The sequence below is a fragment of the Sciurus carolinensis genome, chromosome 10, assembly GCF_902686445.1.
Source record: "Sciurus carolinensis chromosome 10, mSciCar1.2, whole genome shotgun sequence".
Classification (NCBI taxonomy): Eukaryota; Metazoa; Chordata; class Mammalia; order Rodentia; family Sciuridae; genus Sciurus; species Sciurus carolinensis.
The window spans coordinates 77,440,612-77,460,156 of record NC_062222.1 but is presented as its reverse complement, the minus strand read 5'-3'; the positions used below and the strand labels follow the sequence as shown (position 1 = coordinate 77,460,156).

Sequence of the window (19,545 nt, the reverse complement as noted above, 5' to 3'; positions counted from 1 at the left end):
ATGAGGCTTACATAAAACATAGCTACGATAGTCCATTATAAACTGATAATGATTTCTCTTTAATCACATACAAAACTCTCCACTTTTACTTCTCCCTGCCCTTCTCCATTTTGTCATTGGTATTATAATTTGTATCACTGTATGTCATAAATCCATTAATAAATTTTATAGCTATCATTATTTTTAATACATTTTTCTTTTAGCTTTTATACTAGAGTCATAATACCATGACTATAAATACTATGTAAATAGTGGTTATACTGTACGTAGGAATAATGATTAGAAAAGTCTCTACACGTTCACTACACACATGATTTTTTTCTAAATATATTTTGTCTGTAGCTGGGTGAATCCATAGATGTGGAACCCATGAATATAGAAGGCTATCCGTACTTTCCTCTAGCAGTGTTTTCTACTTTCGTGTATTTTCATGTTGCTAATTAACATCTTTTCATGTCAACTTGAAGAACTTTGGCATTTCTTGTGAGGCAGGCCAAGTCACGATAAACTCTTTTGGCTTTTGTTTGGGAAAATCTTTATCACTTCTTAATTTCTGAATGACAGTTTTGCCAGTAAATTATTCTTGGCTGACAGCTTTACACACTTTGATTATATCATTCCAGTCACCTGGCCTACAAGGTTTCTGCTCAGTAATCCACTACTAGTCTTACAGGGTTCCTTGCACATGACAGCCACTTTTCTCTTGCTGCTTTCAAAATTCTTTTGTCATTGATTTTTGAGAATGTGTCTTGACGAAGACTTTATGTTCAATCTGTTTGGAGTTCTTTGGGCTTCAATAATCTGTATGTTCATTTCCCTCTCCAGATCTGGAAATTCTTCTGTCATTATTCCTTTTTTGTTTTTGTTTTTGTTTTTGGTTTTTTTGTTCATTTACTGAAATGAATTCACATGACATGCAATGAACTATTTAAAGTGAATAGCAACCACTACCTAGAGCTAATTCCAAAACACATCCCTCCCTCCAAAATGAAACCTGTATCTGTGGAGTGGTTATTCCTAGTTCCACTGCCTGCTGCCCCCCAAGTCCTTGCTAAACAACAATCATCTTTCTCTTTCTGTTTTTACCCACTCTGGATGTTACATTTAGGTGGAATCATACAATTTGTGATTTTTTGTACCTGACTTCACTTAAGATAATTTTTGATTAATTTTGTTTTTTAATTTGTTCTAAATAGTTATGTATGACAGTAGAATGCATTTTGACACATCATACATAAATGGAGTATAACTTCTCATTCTTCTGGTTGAACATGATATAGAATCACACCAGTCATGTAATCATATATGCACATAGGGTCATAATGTCTGATTCATTCTAATGTCCTTCTTCCCCCCATACCCCCTTCCCTCCTTTCACTCCCTTTAGTCTAATCATTATTTCTTTAAATAAGCTTTTTGCCCTTTTCTCTTGGCACTGAGCTGTGTCATCTTGAAGAGGGTGATATGGATTAAATGAAACATTTTTTCTTATCCTCCTCAGTGTTCTACCAAGGACTGGTAGCTGGACTCATGGGCTTTGATGGAGGTATTGATATCTGTGGGTAGTTGTTAAAATTAGGGTTTCTAGGGCTGGGTGTGTAGTTTAGGGGTTGAATGCTTGCTTGTACAAGGCCACAGGTTTAATCCCCAGCACTACAAAAACACTTTTTATGGTTTCTGTGGGGACTAGGGTTTCTTGGGGGCTAGAACCTCCTATTCTACTATCTTGTTGACATCCAAGAATTGTACTTGTCCTTAGTGTCATTCATTTCTTCTTAAGTACCAAAAGCAACAATTTAGAATTGGAAGCATATGTACTATTCATTTTAAGTATAAATATTGTGAAAGACCCACTGTGAGCCACTCTAAAAGATTGCTGTCTCTAATCTGGAAATAGTTCTTGTACTTGAGCGTGACTGCACATCTCCTGGACAGTCTTTTGAATGCAGATTCCTATTCCAGAGGTCTGATTCAGAAGATCTGGAGTAAGGGACAAGATTCTATGTATCTTAAGTTTCTAGGTGCTGCTGTTCACGAAGCACTGAGTTATGAGTTGTACTATTTCCTAAATAATAGGAATTGTATTGCTGTTATTCCTTATTACAAGAATAATAAGGAGGGCTGGGAATATAGCTCAGGTGGTAGAGTGCCTGCCTCGCAAGCACAAGGCCCTGGGTTCAATCCCCAGCACCGCAAAAAAAAAAAAAAAAAAAAAAAAAAAGAATAATAAGGAATTGTATTGCTAAAGTACAGTCAAGATAGAGATGTAGTAGAGAGCCATCTGGGAAAGTGTGCTCAGGTTCCAGGAATTACTCACTTAGAATATTAAAGAAACAAAAACAAAACCCCGCATTGCCTATTTAGTCCAATAATGTAGTTATTGACATATAATTGATCTCTATAACCAAAATTAAAGTTGACTAGGATGCTTCTATTAGGAATATTCCTAGCAATTATGAAAACCTGTGCTTCAGTGTATCATGGCATTTTAAACTCTCCTGGAGTTACAACCTTTTCTCCCAGAATTCTGGTAGATTATATGCAAAGTTATTAAAATACTTTTGATGTTTTTGTAAATAGCATGCTAGATCCACTGTGAAAGAGAAAACTCTCTGGGATTTTGCCCCTGAGCACCAATCAGGATAGAAAGTGCCTTTGTTACTGTTATCTTGAGCACCACTTGACTCAGTTTCCTGGTACATGTAGTGAAAAATGTGCATGACCGGCTTCTAAGAGGTGAAATGCTCAAGTACCAAGTGATTGCGAAAGAATAGCTGTTGCCTTCTCTCCTCAGTATTCTCCTGAGTGTGCTGTTTGCTGTGTTGTTTATTGGCATATTTGAAAATAACAGCAATAATTTAGAAAACCATTCTTTCTGAAATGTCCTATTTTAAAATATCAGATTCACTGATTTTTGAAGTATAAAAACAAACTGAAAACTAAACATTGGCAGCCCCACTAATCCCATTCTGTGAAAAATGTCAATTATGAGGTTTGGGAAGAGGGCGTACACCTTGTAAATCAGGAATAGCAGCACTTTTTAATGACATTAGCTTTAGCAATTAAAGTGGTTGCTTTCTCAGGAGTGCTAAATAGGTGGTTTCTTCCAGCCAGCTACTCTCAACTGTTGTGGCTTCACTTTCAATCAGCCATCAGGCCTGTCAATTTCACTCAGTAGTGTTTCTAGAATCTGTTTCTAACTATTCATTCCCACTGCAATTACCCTCTCAGAGGCCTTGATCTTCTCTCCCCTGAGCCATTGCAAGAACGTGTTAAATGGTTTCTACAGCTCCAGATTCATCCCAATGCTAGTCACCTCCATCTCTTGCCCTTGGAGGCTGTCTTTCTAAAGACAGACTGATCATTCCGTCAGTATGATCATCCCATTTCCTTCCCTGAAGACACCAACAGTTTTCTTTCCAGTACCCATAAGATGAATTGAGACTTTTTAGCAGAGCTTCTACTTTTTACTAGCCTTGCTGAAGACACTGTTACTTTTTATTCACCCTTTCCCTGGCTTCCTAAGCTCTATTGGCACCAAACAGTTGGACATTTATCAAACACAGTGTGTTATCTCACATTTTTGCCATTGCTTAAACTGGGCCCTCTGCCTAAAATCTGTTTCACTGCTTCTTTACTTAGAAAGCCCATTTTTTTGTTATTCAAAATGAAATGATTCTTCCTTAGGAAAATCCTTCTGAGACCTCCTTCTTCTATTGACTCAAGCTTCTTGAAGAGCGTCACTGTGAAGCATCCTAATTATTGGATAATTGTGTGTTGCTCCTTCTGAAATTGAGATCTTGCTTTCAAACATCATGGTACATTTTAATTATGTAGCAAAGGAGCTGGTATATAATAGGTACTGAATGAATAGCTCTCTTAAATGTAGTGGATGGTGAGGACAAAAGGACAGGTAGATGGACAAATGAAGAAAAAAAATAGAGAGACATAGTCTTCCTGAATCATGTAAATTATTGGTTTATGAAAAATTAAAATAAAAAGCAGAATATATACACTTATAAATTTATATATATGCATATATCTATACATAATATATACCCATGATTCACACTGTGACTCTAAACTATAAATCTCTTATCAGATGATCTTTTGCAACAATAGGACCTGATAAGTAGTGCTTTTCAGTATTGATGTTTTCTTATTTTGCTTGTACCCAATTCTGCCTTTTTCCCTTATTCTAGAATGATGGAGCACTTCGGCTTGTGGCTAATTCGATGGTATGGGTTCCAGAAGGGGGGATGCTGCAGATCACCAACAGAATCTTACAGGCCGAAGCTCCAGGCACCAGCGCTGAAGATATTGTCTACAAGATTACACAAGACCACCCCCAGTTTGGTAATTTTTTTCTTTAGCCTGGTTTCATCTCTGCATTCGGCAGCCTAGGACTTGATTTTGCACAATGCCATGAGCAAGATTGCAATTCCAGTGAACTCTCTCATTTCATACACCTCTCTTACTAGCAGAATAATTTCAACACTTACCACACTGTACACATTTGCTAGTAGGGCGTAAATTTTATAAATACATTATATATAACATCTAAAGCTTAATTTAAATTTCTAATAACCTAATTTTGCACACTAGCAACCTGGGATAAACCAGCTTGCTAACAGTCACTGACTAATTGACGTCAGGTAAATTTCAAAGGTCAGGCTCTCAAACTCTACCTTATATTCTTCTCAGACCATTGCCAGACTTCTTCTTGATGAGACTCTAAAAAATATATTTCACAGAAACATTATTCAGTGTTCTCTGCTGTTTCTTCTTCCAGCAAGATAGTAGGATGCAATAACCTGAGAAATTGCCCATTGTCATTGCCTAATAATGCTGAATAAAGTGTAGCAAGAATTGTAGGGTGTTTATAGCTGAGCACCCAAGAATAGAAACTCCAGGTGCCACAACAAGGATGGCACTGGAGTCAGTCTGCAAGAGCTTAGAATACAGCTTCCCTGAGAGGGGCGCTGTGTCTCAGGAATGTGGGAACTTGGGAGTTAAGACTCATGCACAAACAGGGAGCTGGAATTAAGACCCTGCCTAAAACCAGAACTCTGGAAGAATGGTCCCTCACTTAGAATAGGAAAGAAGCAGCTCACCAGCACAGAGGGATGGCAAAGAGACTTGCCTGTCTTTCTCAGAGTAGAGGAAAAGGCTTGGTGAGAATTTAGAACTTCCAGCATATTTCTCCTTCAGACCCAGGGTTAAATTTTGCTACATGCCTTGTCCACAACATCCCAAATGGAGACTTTATATGAAAATTAATCTCAGGCCAATGATACTTCCTGGGTTCCTTGCAGAAAGTATAAACCACTGTAACAAGGCCCACCCTCCACCAAGCCACTAGGACTCTCAGATCAAGCCAGTGAGTGAGGATTAGCACAAAATGTAAACCAACAGAACAAACAAACAAAGGAATTAAAACCTCAAGAATTTCAAACAAAGGAACAATCATAAAAACTATGAAATAGGTGTATTTAAAATGATTTAAAGACCTAAAAAAAGGAGTAAAACTGAAAGAAAATAGCAAAACGCTATATAAATAAAGGAACAGGTAGTCGTTTTGTTTTGTTGGAGGTGGGGTCTGGTGTTGTCTAGCCTGGCCTTGAACTCCTGGACTCAAGGATGAGTCATCCTCCCAAGTGCCAGCACAGGCACATGCCACTGCACCCAGCTTAGGTAGATTTTTTTTTTTTTAAGTACCTAAATTGATCATCTAAAAATGAATATTATATTAAGAAAAAATGAAAACCCATTTGGCACATTAAAAAGCAGAGAAACAATAATTGTTTTTTTCTCTGGGTTTTCACATTTTAAAAATTATTTATTTTCTGTAGTGAGTAAAATAAGTAACTCCAGACAATTTAAAAATAATGCCAGTGTCCACAGACATTGGAAAGCATAATCTCATCAGGAATTGATATTATAAAATAGTCTAGCTGAAGTATCATTAAATAGACCTTTATAATTTTGAAGAAGGCAAGTATACTCTGTTGGGCCATAGGTGTCTTTGAGAAATTAAATCAGATAATTTTTAACTTCCTGTTTAAATAATTTTAGACTTAACTGAAAAGTTGCAAAAATAATGCACAGTCCTTTTTATACCTGACTTCATCTTCTCCTAATGTTCATATCTTACATGACTGTAGAGCAGTTACTGAAAAAAGTAAATTGACATTAACTAATCTATAGACCTTACTCAGATTTTGCCAGTCTTCTCACTAATGGTATTTTTCTGAACCAATCCATAATTCAAGCTTGCATTTAATTCTCGTGTCTCCTTGGTCTCCTCCAGTGTGTGATAGTTCTCTTCTTTTTTTCTCTTATGACCATAATACTTTTGTGGAGTACTGTTCAGATATTTATAGAGTACTGCTCAGTTTGGGTCTGTCAGGTGGTTCTTCTTTATTAGATTAAGGTTATGCTTTTCCTTCCTTTTCAGTGCATGATATCAGGAGTACATGATGGCCCTGTCTTATTGCTGGTGATGTTTGCTTTGATCATTTGGCTAAAGTGCTATCTGCCAAAGTTCTCCACTGTTAAGTTACTGTTTTCCCATTTGTAATTAATAAATATCCTATTCTCATCTACTTTCAACTACTGATTTTATGTTAGATAACATTTAAGTCCTTCTCATCTCTAAAACTCGATGGCTCTTGTATTAAATTCTCTACCTTCATCTTGATTATTAAAAGCCAAAGCTAAGCCCCCAAATTTCACAGAAACAGCCCAGTGTTTCATCAAATATTAAAAAGAATAATGCTGAATTAAATTACTTTCAGCAGAAAACGTTGCCGTTTTAGCTTAATAAATGCCATGTAGACTTCATTGTGACACTTTTCCTACTATAACTCTCTTAATTAACTTCTTCCTGTGAACATAATCTTTCTTTGTGTCCAGATCTCACTGTAATCAAATAGTAGTACTCAAATCACATGACCCTTGGGAACTGTTCAAGAGTGAAAAGGGTGGTGGGAACTAGACACCCAGGAAACACCTGTCTACCTACCTCCATCTGTTCAGTGAGGTGCATCTGTGGAGTCATTACTTCCTTGGCCCTTGGCTACTGTGAACTCCCTCATCACATTAGAAGGTTCATGTTGGACTCTAGGCATTTTGTAAAGAGCTGATCATGGAATGCAACTAAATATAAATCGTTTTTATAAAATACACATAAAGTGTCCCAGACTCACCACTATTTTTAAATAAAAGTTTAGACAAGTTTATTAATACTTGTACCCTTAACTACTTCATAGATTTGAAAGTAAATTTAATGAGATGGTTCTAATGAAGTATCTTGTTTGAGGAAGAATCTAACTTAATCTAACATAATGCCAACTCTAAATTATTTATCACAGTATAAGAAAAATGTTAATAGAAATGATCTCAATCCCAACATAATTCATAGAGATTCTAATTTTTAATAGCTATTAAATTTTCTCTTCAAAATTCTTGGTTCAAATATAAAATTTGGTATAAAGGGAATCCCAAATGGAGATGATTTTCTGTACTTTAAAGTAGGAATTTCATATATTTAAAGTGTCATATCCTTGTACGATATTATCATAGAAGCAGAGGTGAGATACTCAGAAAAGGTTGTCTCTCTGGGGAGTGATACTGGCCAAATTATTGTTATATTGTGTGCATGTATGGATATATAACAAATCTTATTATTGTGTACAATTATAATGAACCAATTTAAAAATGTGGAAAGAAGGGTTAAAAAAAAAAAAAAACAGTTGCCTCTTACCTGTTTATGGTGAATCTCACACAATACCAGTATTTCTCCTTGTTCACTCATGGGTTTGTCATCCAGGCTCCTGTATTAAACACATCCAGTACTGAACTCTTTGTCCTCCCTCCAGCCTGCCATCCTCCTGTTATGCCTGTTGGTGGTAACCAGTCACCCAACCTAATAACTGGTTCTGTTAGACCAGAGGTCTGTTAGACCTCTCTCTTCCTTCACAGCCACCTTTGTCAAGTTGCATTGCTTCTGTTTCTTCAGTGACTTTCCTATCTGTGTATTTCTTTCCAGGCTTACCTTTGTTGCCTTAGTTCAGATCCCATCTCTGCTTCGGGTTTTATAGTAGCCTCATAATCGGGCAAACTGTCCATATGAATGTTAGTTACTGTTGTTATTTTTATAGAATAAATTCCAGCCTCTCTGACAGGACTTTCAAGCTTTATAGACTTTCTATATTCTGATCACAAACATTATGTGTTCTAAATCAGCTCATGCCATTCAACTGCTGAGAATCTCCAGTGGCTTTCACTTGGTTGTGGGGCTGATCTTTAGAGACAGGAACTGTGTCTTGCTTAGCTTTGAAACCTCCTACTTTAAAAGGACCTGATATAGTAAATAGACCTAATAGATTCTCAATGACTACTTACTGAGTTGAATTTAATGAAATTGGCCAATATCTTAAGATTCCTGTCTATCTGTATAGCATGGAACTACCTTTATATGAAAAATAGATTTATTTCATTAGGCCTTGTTAGGAAAATTCTGCCTTGTTTTTCTATTATAAGGCAAAATAGCTAGGAAATCATCAGCTGAGTATTTTCTATCCTTCTACTTGTCACATTATCATTGTGGTGATTTCCTTTCAGAATATTTTCCGACTGTACTCACTCATGAACAGTCTGCATCCTGGGAAGCCATGTCTATTAACAGCATCTTATGATCAGAATTTGAGCTGGGAGAGTGGTAATGGAATTTCTGACTTAGGTACAAATGAAAAATAATAGAAGAAAGAAAACTAGAGTGAGTTGATTCCACACCTGATTACATAAAAAAGAATAGTGATATTTTTCTTTTATTTTAGTATTTCATTACCATCCAGGACATTTTGCTCATTTTAAACTTGAATTTAGAGCATCTAAATTTTAGAATGAGTGTTTTCTTTGAGTAAGAAAATAAATTTCTCTAGGATAATTAAAATGTGCTACCAATTTTTGAAAAATGAATGTATTGTCAATTGTCCAATATGTCTGTTTTAAGAACTTGGTATTCTCCTACAGAACATTTTAAAAATAGACAAACACATAGACAGTCTTTTTTTCCCCCAACCCACATCTTCCATGCCTATCACTATCAAACTGATAGGGTGGCTCCTTTTCAGATTTATTGTTAGATGCCTTTTCATGTGAATATAGCTTATTTTCGGCAGTTCATCTATTCTTTAGTTTGGTCTTCACTTGAAGGCATATTCTTCTTGTGAAATTTTAATTGTTTCTACAACACCTCTGTATTTGTGATCTCACTTTAAGACAACAGTAGCTTCAGGTGAATAATAAGCAGTAAAAACAGATTGGTGGTGTTTAGATTTATATTTCCTCACTTCAGTTCAAATAAAGTTTAAAGAATGAAGGAGGAGAAAACATGATCAGTTATTTAGCAGGGTTGATACTGATACATATACACAAAATAATTATGGCTGAGAACAGAGGTTCATGACCAATAATATGAGCTTCAGATTCAAATCCTCACTTATTTCCCTATCATATGTGTGACCTCCGCTAAACCTTTTCTGAGCCTAAAGCACTTCCTCTGTACAATAGAGATGATAATAACATCATTTAGCTGTATTAAATAGAAATTACAGTAAGGATTACCAACCTTCTTTTAAGCATTTGTGAAGTATTTACTGCAGGTTGAGCATCCTTTACCCAACATGCTTGAGGTCATAAGTGTTTTAAATTTTATATATTTTTTCAGATTTTGGATTATTTGCAAATATGTAATGACATGTCTTTGAGATGGGACCCAATCTAAACATGAAATTCATTTATGCTTCACATACACCTTATGCTCTTATCTCAAAAGTAGTTTTATACAGTATTTTTTAAATGTGCCTACATTTTGACTATGATCCATCACATGAGATCCAGTGTGGAATTTTCCACTGTAGTATCATGTTGATGCTCAGAAAGTTTTGGATCTTGGAGCATTTCAGATTTGGATCATCAGATTACAGATTACAGATTTTCACATTACAAATGCTCAACCTGTTATTCTCGTTTTACCAATGAAGAACGGCAATTTACTAAGTGTTAAGTAAGGTCATGCAGTTGGAAGTGGTGGAGCTGGGTTTGAACCACCACATAAAGTAGAGTGCAGTGCCTGCCATATGTTTTCTAGTATGAGTATTAATATTTTCACTGTAGAGACTCTCCCAAGAGCATCTTTCCCTGAATGTTTTCTAATTTTCTATTTTTTTCTTTCTGGTTAGAAAACACTTTCTGTTGCATAGAAAGTTGTGTATAGAAATGAATCTATCCAGTGCCTGATGTTTGAGTGTTTACATCCTACGCTACTATTTGGACCTCCTTTATAAAACTTTATACATAAATTGTCCTTGAATGACTTTTAGTCCTTTTAGCTGAAAGACTGAGAATTCTATGTCTAAAGATGAATGTAGTAATATTATCTGTTGAGTTCTCTGTTAACATCCTTTCCTTCATCTTAGATAAAAACAATCAATCATTTTCGGTTAAAAAAAATTAAAAAGAGAGATGGGAAAGGATAAGAACTCTGGCTTACTCTCCCCAGATCTCCTCACTCTGTGTTTGCTGGTTTCCTAGGGGAAGTGGTCCTGCTGGTGAATATGCCTGCCGACAGTCCTGCAGACCAAGGGCAGCACCTGCCTGATGGGAGGACAGCAACCCCCACCAGCACCTTCACCCAACAGGACATCGACGAAGGCATTGTGTGGTACAGGCACTCGGGAGCCCCAACCCAGAGTGACTCCTTCCACTTCCAGGTATCCTCTGCTCCATGGCTTTTCTGAAGTCTGAGGAAAGCCATCCCCCTCATTTATAAACAACTTGGGCAGTTTTCTGCAATGGCCTGAAAATCATGTTGGGGAGAAGAAAAAAAAAATGTAATTAATCCCATTAGGAGATTTTTAAAAACTCTTTGTTCAGCTCTATGGGTGTCTCCATAAGCCGGCATCCACAACAAAAAAGGTTCATGTTAAATAATGGCCAAAGTGTTCAGCAAAAATTATTCAAAATGTAAAAATACTTTATGGGGAAAAAAATCTTATTTTTAAAAATGTTCTTGGAGCATTCAACATCTTATGTAAAATCAAGAACACATAGCCAAACTCAGTAGGTTTGGGTATGAGTTCTGCTACTGTAGGCAAGTTACTTGAGCAAGATCCTTGTGCTGCAAGTTCCTCATTTGTGAACTAGAACTACTGAGAAGATTGAGTTAATATATACAAAGCATTTAGAAAACTGCCTATCAAATGTAAGCACTACATAAGTATTTGTTACTACCATTTATAAAAATTGATAATATGCTTGACTGTAAATTAATGAATGGACAATGTATATACTGGCCATAGTCTGTTATAAAATATATTAGAAATTAATAATGAAGAGATAAAAAATTTAAATCCCTTGGAATATTTTAAATAATTGCTTAAATAATTACTCGGTCTTAAAGGAAATCAAAGCAATAAAGTATTAAGAAATATTGATGAGGAAGAAATCAGTTATCAAAACTTAAATGATGTGGGCAAAATTATACTCAAAAGAAAATTGATGGCAGCTCTTACTATTGAGCAGTAAAGCTCAAAAACGAATGGACTAAATATTTAACTCAAGAAGCTAGGGAACCACAATGGAAACCTAAGGAAAGTAAAAGAAGGAATTGATATAGATAAGCAGAGGAGTTGATTAATTATGAAATCCTAGAAATGATGAACAATCCAAAATCTGATATTTTGTTAAAAAAAAAAAAAATAGAAAATCAGATAAACTCTGGCTAACACTGTTTGGAAGTAAAAAAAAAAAATTAAACAGAAATACAAAGGAATAAAGAATTAAGAACAATAATGTTTAAGCAGGATACAGATAAGAATGTGGTAGTGTCAGAGAAAATACGTATGTTAATGATAACCAGCCAAAGTAGTGTCACCTCCAAGGATCCAGTTGGGAATAAAACAACCACGATTGTTCACCGTGTTAAAATTACCTCCATTCCGCTTCTGACGCCTGGTGTGTACATCTTCATTGCCTGACTATTTTATATTGTGCAAAAGATGAGCTTTTCCATAGAATAGGTTGAGATAAATCTGAAACCGTTAAAATGAGATTCTACTGAGCACATTAAATGTCCACTGAGCAAGCAAACGCTGTGGGTCCTTTGTCCTAGTTAACTTTTCATTATTAGCGCCTGGGGACTAGTGCAGTCATCAGAGAATGAGCCAGAATGGAGGCAAAGACCTCAATCAAAAAAAGTCACCTCAGCAAACTAGAATCTGGTGACCTGCCTTTACCTCCTCCAGGATCAGAAAAGAGAATGTTATGTGGCAGGTTTCCCTAGAAAGGGACTCTAAGCACCTGCTCAAAATGATATCTGATTGCTCTTGCAAGCTGCTTACTAAGTACAAAAATAAAATAAAGCAAAATATGACAAAATGAAATAAAATTTTAAAACCAGAGTAAAAATTACTCTTAAAAAAAAAACTCACTAGAATTTAAGGCATCCATCTGAAGATTATTACTTAGAAAGTTGTTTCCTTTGAAGAGTCTTCACATTTTTTGTGCAGAATTTTTTTTAGAACTCCCATTTGAAATTACTTTCAAAGTGTGTTGGATAATATACTCAATAATGACAATATACATTTTTTGGATGTAGATTTTAAAATATGCAAAAATAGCCAAAAGTCATTCAGAATCAGGTCTGGCAAGAAAAAGAGTGGTAATTATTTTTTATTAAAGTAGGTAGTAATTATGAAGTAACGCTCTCAGCTTTCTTAATGATTTGTGAACTCCCTCTGAAGGCATTCCAAAAAGTGCATCTTAAACACTGACAGCATCTTTATTGCAAGTATGAAACAACTCTCTGGGATTGTGTTCTCTTAGACATAAAAGTTTGGGTTTGTTTGTTTTTAAAGTCTTGTTGTTTTATAGGCTTACCTCATATTTTTATTTGAAATACACAGACACTATAGCCATGTGCTAAAAATAAATGGTTAGCAACTTTTCTCATTTATCATTTTAGCGTCTCTAAAGGATTTTAAACTAAAAAAGATGCTGTTCTGATGATTCTTTTTTTCTTCCCTTTTTTTTATTCTTTAAAGCAGGAAATGCAATATAATGAGTTGCATAGATTTAATTCCATTTTAATGTTGATGTGCTGTCATGAGCCATCAATGCATCCCATCTGTTACTTTGCATGTAAGATGGGATTTTTGTAATACAAGTGGCATTTTAAAATAGAGACAGTCTAGGGAGAAGAAAGCATTAACAATTACAGTCATTTCTTTGGTGTGGGAAATAGCCCTAGTTTTGGTGTATTCAGATCACAGTGACACCTCCTCGGGGAATTTGGTTTGGAAAAAAATCAACATATTTCATTATCAGTGACTTCACTGGGAAGCCAGACTGACTCACTTGCTCAGAAATATGCCCACATTTCACTACCTGCACAGTTCTCTGTTCCTTTTCTTCATTCTTTCCTCCTCTCTTCATTTCTGAAAGCTTCCAAAGTAAGTCATCTTGGTCAGTGAAAAGATATAGACCTGATTAAATACCGACACATATTGGCTTTGCAACTTTGACACATTGCTTTTATTTTTTGACCTTCGGTTTTCTTATTTATGAGAAAAGGGATAATAATATTACGTTGTGGGGAATAAGAAGAGAACCTTTGAAAAACAACTAGCACAATGCTGAGCTCATACTAGATGATCAGTGAATTTTAGATGTTAGTATTATTTTCTAGCAACAATATGAGGTAACTCCTTGAAGACACATAAGTATTCTGAAAGTTGATCCCAGGCATGTGATGTGATCCAGATAAAGACTAAAAGTTTTCTTCTGTGGGGTGTAACTGATGTCTTGCCTTCTGTCTCAGAATTTGCAGAACCCTGACTCTTGTCATGTGGAATCAATTCAATTAACTACACGTGGTCACACAGGGCTTAGCAGTTCTTGTGATAAGAGGAAGGTGGAACAAACAATGGAGACAAGGGAGAGTTTAAGAGGGCAAGAAGCTGCCTAGGAAAACATCATTTTTCAGCGTTTTTAAAACAAGAAAAAGCTGATTTTGTGACTACTACCCTAACTGTAAATGTTAATAATCTTGTTCTGCAAAGATGAGACTGAGATTTGACATTGATAGTCCAGATATAGAAATCTATTGTGAGTAAAGATGAAAGGAATGGAATAAAGACCATATGTCACATACTCGACTCATTACTTAGCCATGCAGAATTATGTTTTCAAGAATGTTTAAGGATATAGCAAAATATCATAGTATTGTACTAAGTAAAAAATTAGAATATAAAATTGCATATGAATTGAGATTTGTCTGCACAGTAAAAAGATTAAACTGAAATGTATCAATGTATTAATAATCACTCTTACTAGGTAGTGAAATTCTAGATGAGTTTTTATTTCTTATTTATACTTTCCTGCAATTTTCAGAATTGCCTAAAATGATCCTGTGTCTTTTTTAAAATCGATAAATGATTAACAATAAAATTTGAAGAGCAGAATGAAAAGTGTAACACAGGAATGTATAGAATGCAAAGAATGATGGAGTAAAGGGGGAGAAGCTAAACCCATCCATGCAAGCATACTTGACCAGCAGAAGATGAGAGGCTCACCAGGATGACTTTGCTTTTCAGGTATCCAGGGCCACAGATGCCCAGGCCCACCTGGAGAGCCGTGTGTTCAACATTGCAATCTTACCGCATACGCCTGAGGCACCTAAGCTCTCTCTGGGAACATCTCTCCATATGACTGTGAGTTGGGTGGGAGAGCTCGTGGTTTCCACTTGGAAGAAGCATGTGGCATGCTGCTGGGATTTTGATACAGTGTCCTGGTTTTAAATGCAGTAGATTCTTGGCTTAGAATACAGACCCCAGAGCCAACAATAGCAGCCCTGGAAAGACATTTCTCATTGACTTGAAAAAGAAACTTTAAATTCCCAGGGTGAACGGAAGATTATGTGGACTCCATCTTGACCTTCCATTGCCAATGTCCTTTTTTCAGCATCCCAGACAGTTACAGGGTCTCTCCTTGAGTGCTTATGTCCACGTCATTAACGCCATTTGAGCATAATTATTCAGCCACTTATAGCACCACCTAGCTGGAGAAACTGTTATCCATTTTTTAAAAGCCCTATGAGAAGTTTTTCTTGTACTGTAAAACTTCCTGGAGAAGGTGATGTCAGTGCTGCATTAGTAACAATTAATTACCCAAGGGAAAATTTGGGGACAGGCTGGGCAGAATGGAGAGGTGATATCAAAGGGCACTGTCACAAATATCAAGAGCACATGAATGACACAGAGTGAGAAAGAAAATGACTGTGGGGAAACTGCAGATAGTCCCATCAGACTTAAGAAAGGAGGAAGGCAGAAGAGGAGTAGTGGAAATGTTGGGGTCATTGCACCAGATCATAGAAGGCCCGGGTGCAGTGCGAGAAGGAACATGGTGCATGGAAAGATCTGAAGGAAGGTGTCAGCTAAATTGGCCCACGAAGCTCAGTTCAGACAATTAGCAACTCCACAGTGACCCTGTGTCTAGGGTAAGTAGGATGCCAGAACCACTCTTCCAGACAGCCACAAGCATGCAAGCCCTTGTGAATTCACGATTATGGACCCATGTTTTAGTTAGCGCCCACATAATTACACTCCAAAGTAGTGTATCAGCCTTAAACCACAACAAAGAGAGCAGTGATAGGTTTAGAAATTATGGGCCTGGGGTATGACAGAGACATAAAGGGGAAAATAGAAAGTTTTTAATGAATAGCTGGTATCGGCATTTCCACCGTAAACCGTAATTTAAAGAAATCATAATTCAGCAGCACTATCAAGTCTATAATTCATCATTCTGACTAGAGGAACTTTGGATCAGAATTTTCTCTAAACTGTAAAGAAAAATGTGCATACACATTTCCTGCCAAATGCTAATGCCATGTTATTTTGAGTATAGACAGGGGGAAAAAGGAGCCAGGAGCCAGGAAAATGGTGCTGTTCCGCTCTGCTGCTGAGCACCTCTGAAGAGACTTGTCAAGTTGCTTTAACCTTTAGGGTCTCAGATTTCATGTTTGCAAATTAGGTCTGTCCATCTGAAACGTAGGATATTTGAAAAGTTAGTTTACCATAAAATGTGATTAACTTACTCTTTTGTTACTTACAATATACACATATATTTCTTTGATATTAATCAGGGCTGTTGCTGTAGGACATGCTTGTAATCTGTAACAAAAACACATTCTCAGTTCAGCAGTTTGGACTCATCCAAACACACAGGTTCTGCACATATTTTGTAACTACATTATGAATCATGTGGTACATACTTACATAGTATAAGCATACACACACACACACACACACACACACACACACAAACACAAACATATATAAAAGTAGGAGTCTACCTCCACATTAATCCAGGCATTGGCTCATAAACACATTTAATCTAGTGGTTTATGCCAAGTGTTGTGGAAGACATTGGAAAGTCAATGACTTTAATACAGATTCTCTATTTTTTTAAAGAGCTTTGAGTCAATGAGGAGACAAGTAAATAAGCAGTGATACTACAGTGATAAATGCATGACAACAATGACATGAAAGCAAATGGGAGGGTACCTAGTGCACTAGGGCATGGGAATGTCACAGAAGATTCCTCTAGGAGAGGACTGAGCTGGCTGAGTGGAAATCATCTCAAGATCAGGGTTCTCGAGACCTCAAACTTAAAGCCACTATTAGAATCACCTGTAGAGTTTGTTAAAACACAGATTATTAGAACTCACCCCAGGATTTCTAACTCAGCCGAGTCAAGAATTTGCATTTCTGGCAAGACCCTATGGGAATTATTTGCTGCTGCTCAGATCACCACCCAAAAAAACCTCTAATGGAGAGTAAAAGTGGGAAATTCACCCAGGCATGAAAAAAGATGGAGACACAGGAGAACATGACATATTTGAGTAATGACAGGTGGTTCAGTGGACTGGCACATAAATCCCTAAGTGTAAAAGCAGCAAGAAATGACAGTCAGATCATGGAGAACCTTAAGATGAAATTTCCATTTTGTCCCAAAAGACTGTTGGTGTTGAAGGATTTATAGTAGGAAAGTGCCATCACCAGATTTTAAATGATCAGTTCAGGAAGCTCATTCTGGCCACAGGGTTGAGAACATTCTGGATGGGGGATATACAGAAAACACATAGACTATTGCAGTCACCTAGAACAAGAGAGGTTAGTGGTATGAACCCCACACAGTGGCAGTAAGAGCTAAGGGTTAGGGAGATCTTGAAGAGATCCTTACACACCATGTTCATTATAGCGTTATTCCCAATATCCAAGAGGTGGAAGCCATCTAAATGTCCATTGACAGATAAATGGACAATGAAAATGTGATATATAAATGATACCTATACATATAAAGGTGATACATACGTGTGCATATCTTTATTGTACACATATGCTCATACCATGGAATATTATTCAGCCTTAAAAAGGAGGAAATCCTGTTATACACTACAACATGAATGAACCTTGACATTATACCATGTGCAGTAAGCCAGTCACAAAAAAGACAAGTATCATCTGGTTCCACTTGGATAAGGTCTCTCGAAGTCGATCTCTTAGAGAAAAGGTAGAATGGTGGTTGCCAGGGGTGAGAGGGGAGGAGTGGGATAGGAAGGAAAGGGAAGTTTCTCAGTGGATGTATTTTTAGTTTTACAAAATGGAAAAGTTCTAGAGAGCTATTGTATAATGTGCATATAGTTAACTCTGCTGTACTGAACACTTAAAAATTGTTAACAATGGTAGAAAAAATTCAGAGAGGACAAAGAAAGGTGTAGGGGTACAGTGGCCAATTATATATGGGAAAGCACTTGTTTCTGGGAATACCAAAGTGCCCCTTATTGAGATTGGGGATATGGGTGGGCATAACAACTTCAGTTTGGGGTTCCTTATTAAGCATGTTCTGAAACACAGTAAGTGAAAGCAAGAATAATCGATGTGAATTCACAGGTGTGGTGGGGACACAGATCGCTGGGCCTCAACAGACCACTGTGAGAACTTGGCTTTTGTTCTGATTGCAAAGTCACTGCAGGGTATTGAATAGAGTCCAGAATCCTTTGTAAAGGGTCACATTGGCTGCTGTGCTGAAATAGACTATAGGAGAGGTGAGAGGGAGTCTGGATGCTACTGGAGGGATCCAGGGCAGAGGCTGGCTCTGAGCAGGGTGGTGGCAGTGGAGGTGGGGAGAAAGATTTGGATTCTGGATATATTCAGAGACAATATGGGTATTATGAAAATCATTATTCTGCAATTTTCTTTTGTTGACAGATATGTTATAAAAAATGTCTTCCATAACGATTTCCATGAAGTTTAATCTCTCATTTCTTACTATGTTTAATTGATAAATATTGAACATTTCAAATAACCAGTATTAAAATTGATCATATTTTTTATGTCTCAACCTCAGTATTGCTTTCTTCACAGAATCAAGTCCTCACTGCTTCTACCCAGTATCTACTTCTATTAGTAGAGAAAAATCCATAAATTCCAAAATAGAATATCTGTTGTCTTGGTTGGGACTTATTTCCCTTTTTCATTGTCCTATATCCCTGATAATTCCCTCTTCTTACTACTTTATTGTTTTAGGGACATTTAGATTTTCAAAAGTATCCCTTGAGACTCTTAAGAATTTGAGGTTATTACAATGATTTTGAGCTTGTAATTTAGCAAACAATACTGAACAACGTACTAAACCTTTCTTTTTTCCTCATATCCATGATCATGTGTGTCTGCACACATGAATGGGCTGTAAACACCTCATATAGGGCATATATTTTTAAATTTGTTGTCCTTACTTGTTTTATTTTAGGGCGAGAGACCAGCTGCTGTTTGCAGTTCTAATTTTCCTTGCTCATTACATTCCAGACCTGAGCAAGGACCTGAAATATGACTCTTTACTATAGGGGGATTGTCCTAACCTGCAGATGCTGCTTCTTCCCGGGACAAGTATGCCTTGGGGACAATTACAAAGCAACTGCAACCTTCAATCTTTTTATGGTTAAAAGGAAGAACACCACACCCTCCTCTAGGAGCATTAAGGAGCCCCACTTAATCCTCTTCTAAATGGGGAAATTCCTTCTGAAAGAAGCAGAGCTTCAAAGAGCAGAAGAGCATGTCACACTCCAGCCTACCTCAAGGGTCAGTTAGGAAGAACCTACAGCAAGCAGGACATTGTGTTCCGTTTGAGACAGCATGCCTGATCTGGGTAAAGGTTCATACTCAGACTAGTTTTCCCTTTTATTCTCTATATAGTGATTTTGCTGCCACTGTCCCCAACTCACTCTCACGTCTACTTGTGGCAGTCTGAACTTCCCGTTTTTGTTTTTGACCCACTGTTGGTGGGTCACAGGTGTGCACAGAATAGTGAAAGTTACATACACGGGTCCTTGGATCAATATTGCTTGACCCAGTAGTAAATGAAGACAAAGAGAAAAGTTGGCTATTGTTATGAGCTTTAATAAACAAATAATTCTGAATG

At 36.7% G+C, this 19,545-nt stretch overlaps 1 protein-coding gene across 1 annotated transcript in view; it reads left to right on the top strand.

The window, feature by feature from the left end:
• The window catches only part of Fras1 (Fraser extracellular matrix complex subunit 1), a 439,675-nt gene that overhangs the window by 296,823 nt on the left and 123,307 nt on the right, over positions 1-19,545 (top strand). The window contains exons 30-32 of the mRNA XM_047566389.1: positions 4,203-4,356; positions 10,600-10,778; positions 14,661-14,777. Coding sequence (XP_047422345.1) covers positions 4,203-4,356; positions 10,600-10,778; positions 14,661-14,777 — 450 coding nt within the window. The remainder of the gene's footprint in view (positions 1-4,202; positions 4,357-10,599; positions 10,779-14,660; positions 14,778-19,545) is intronic.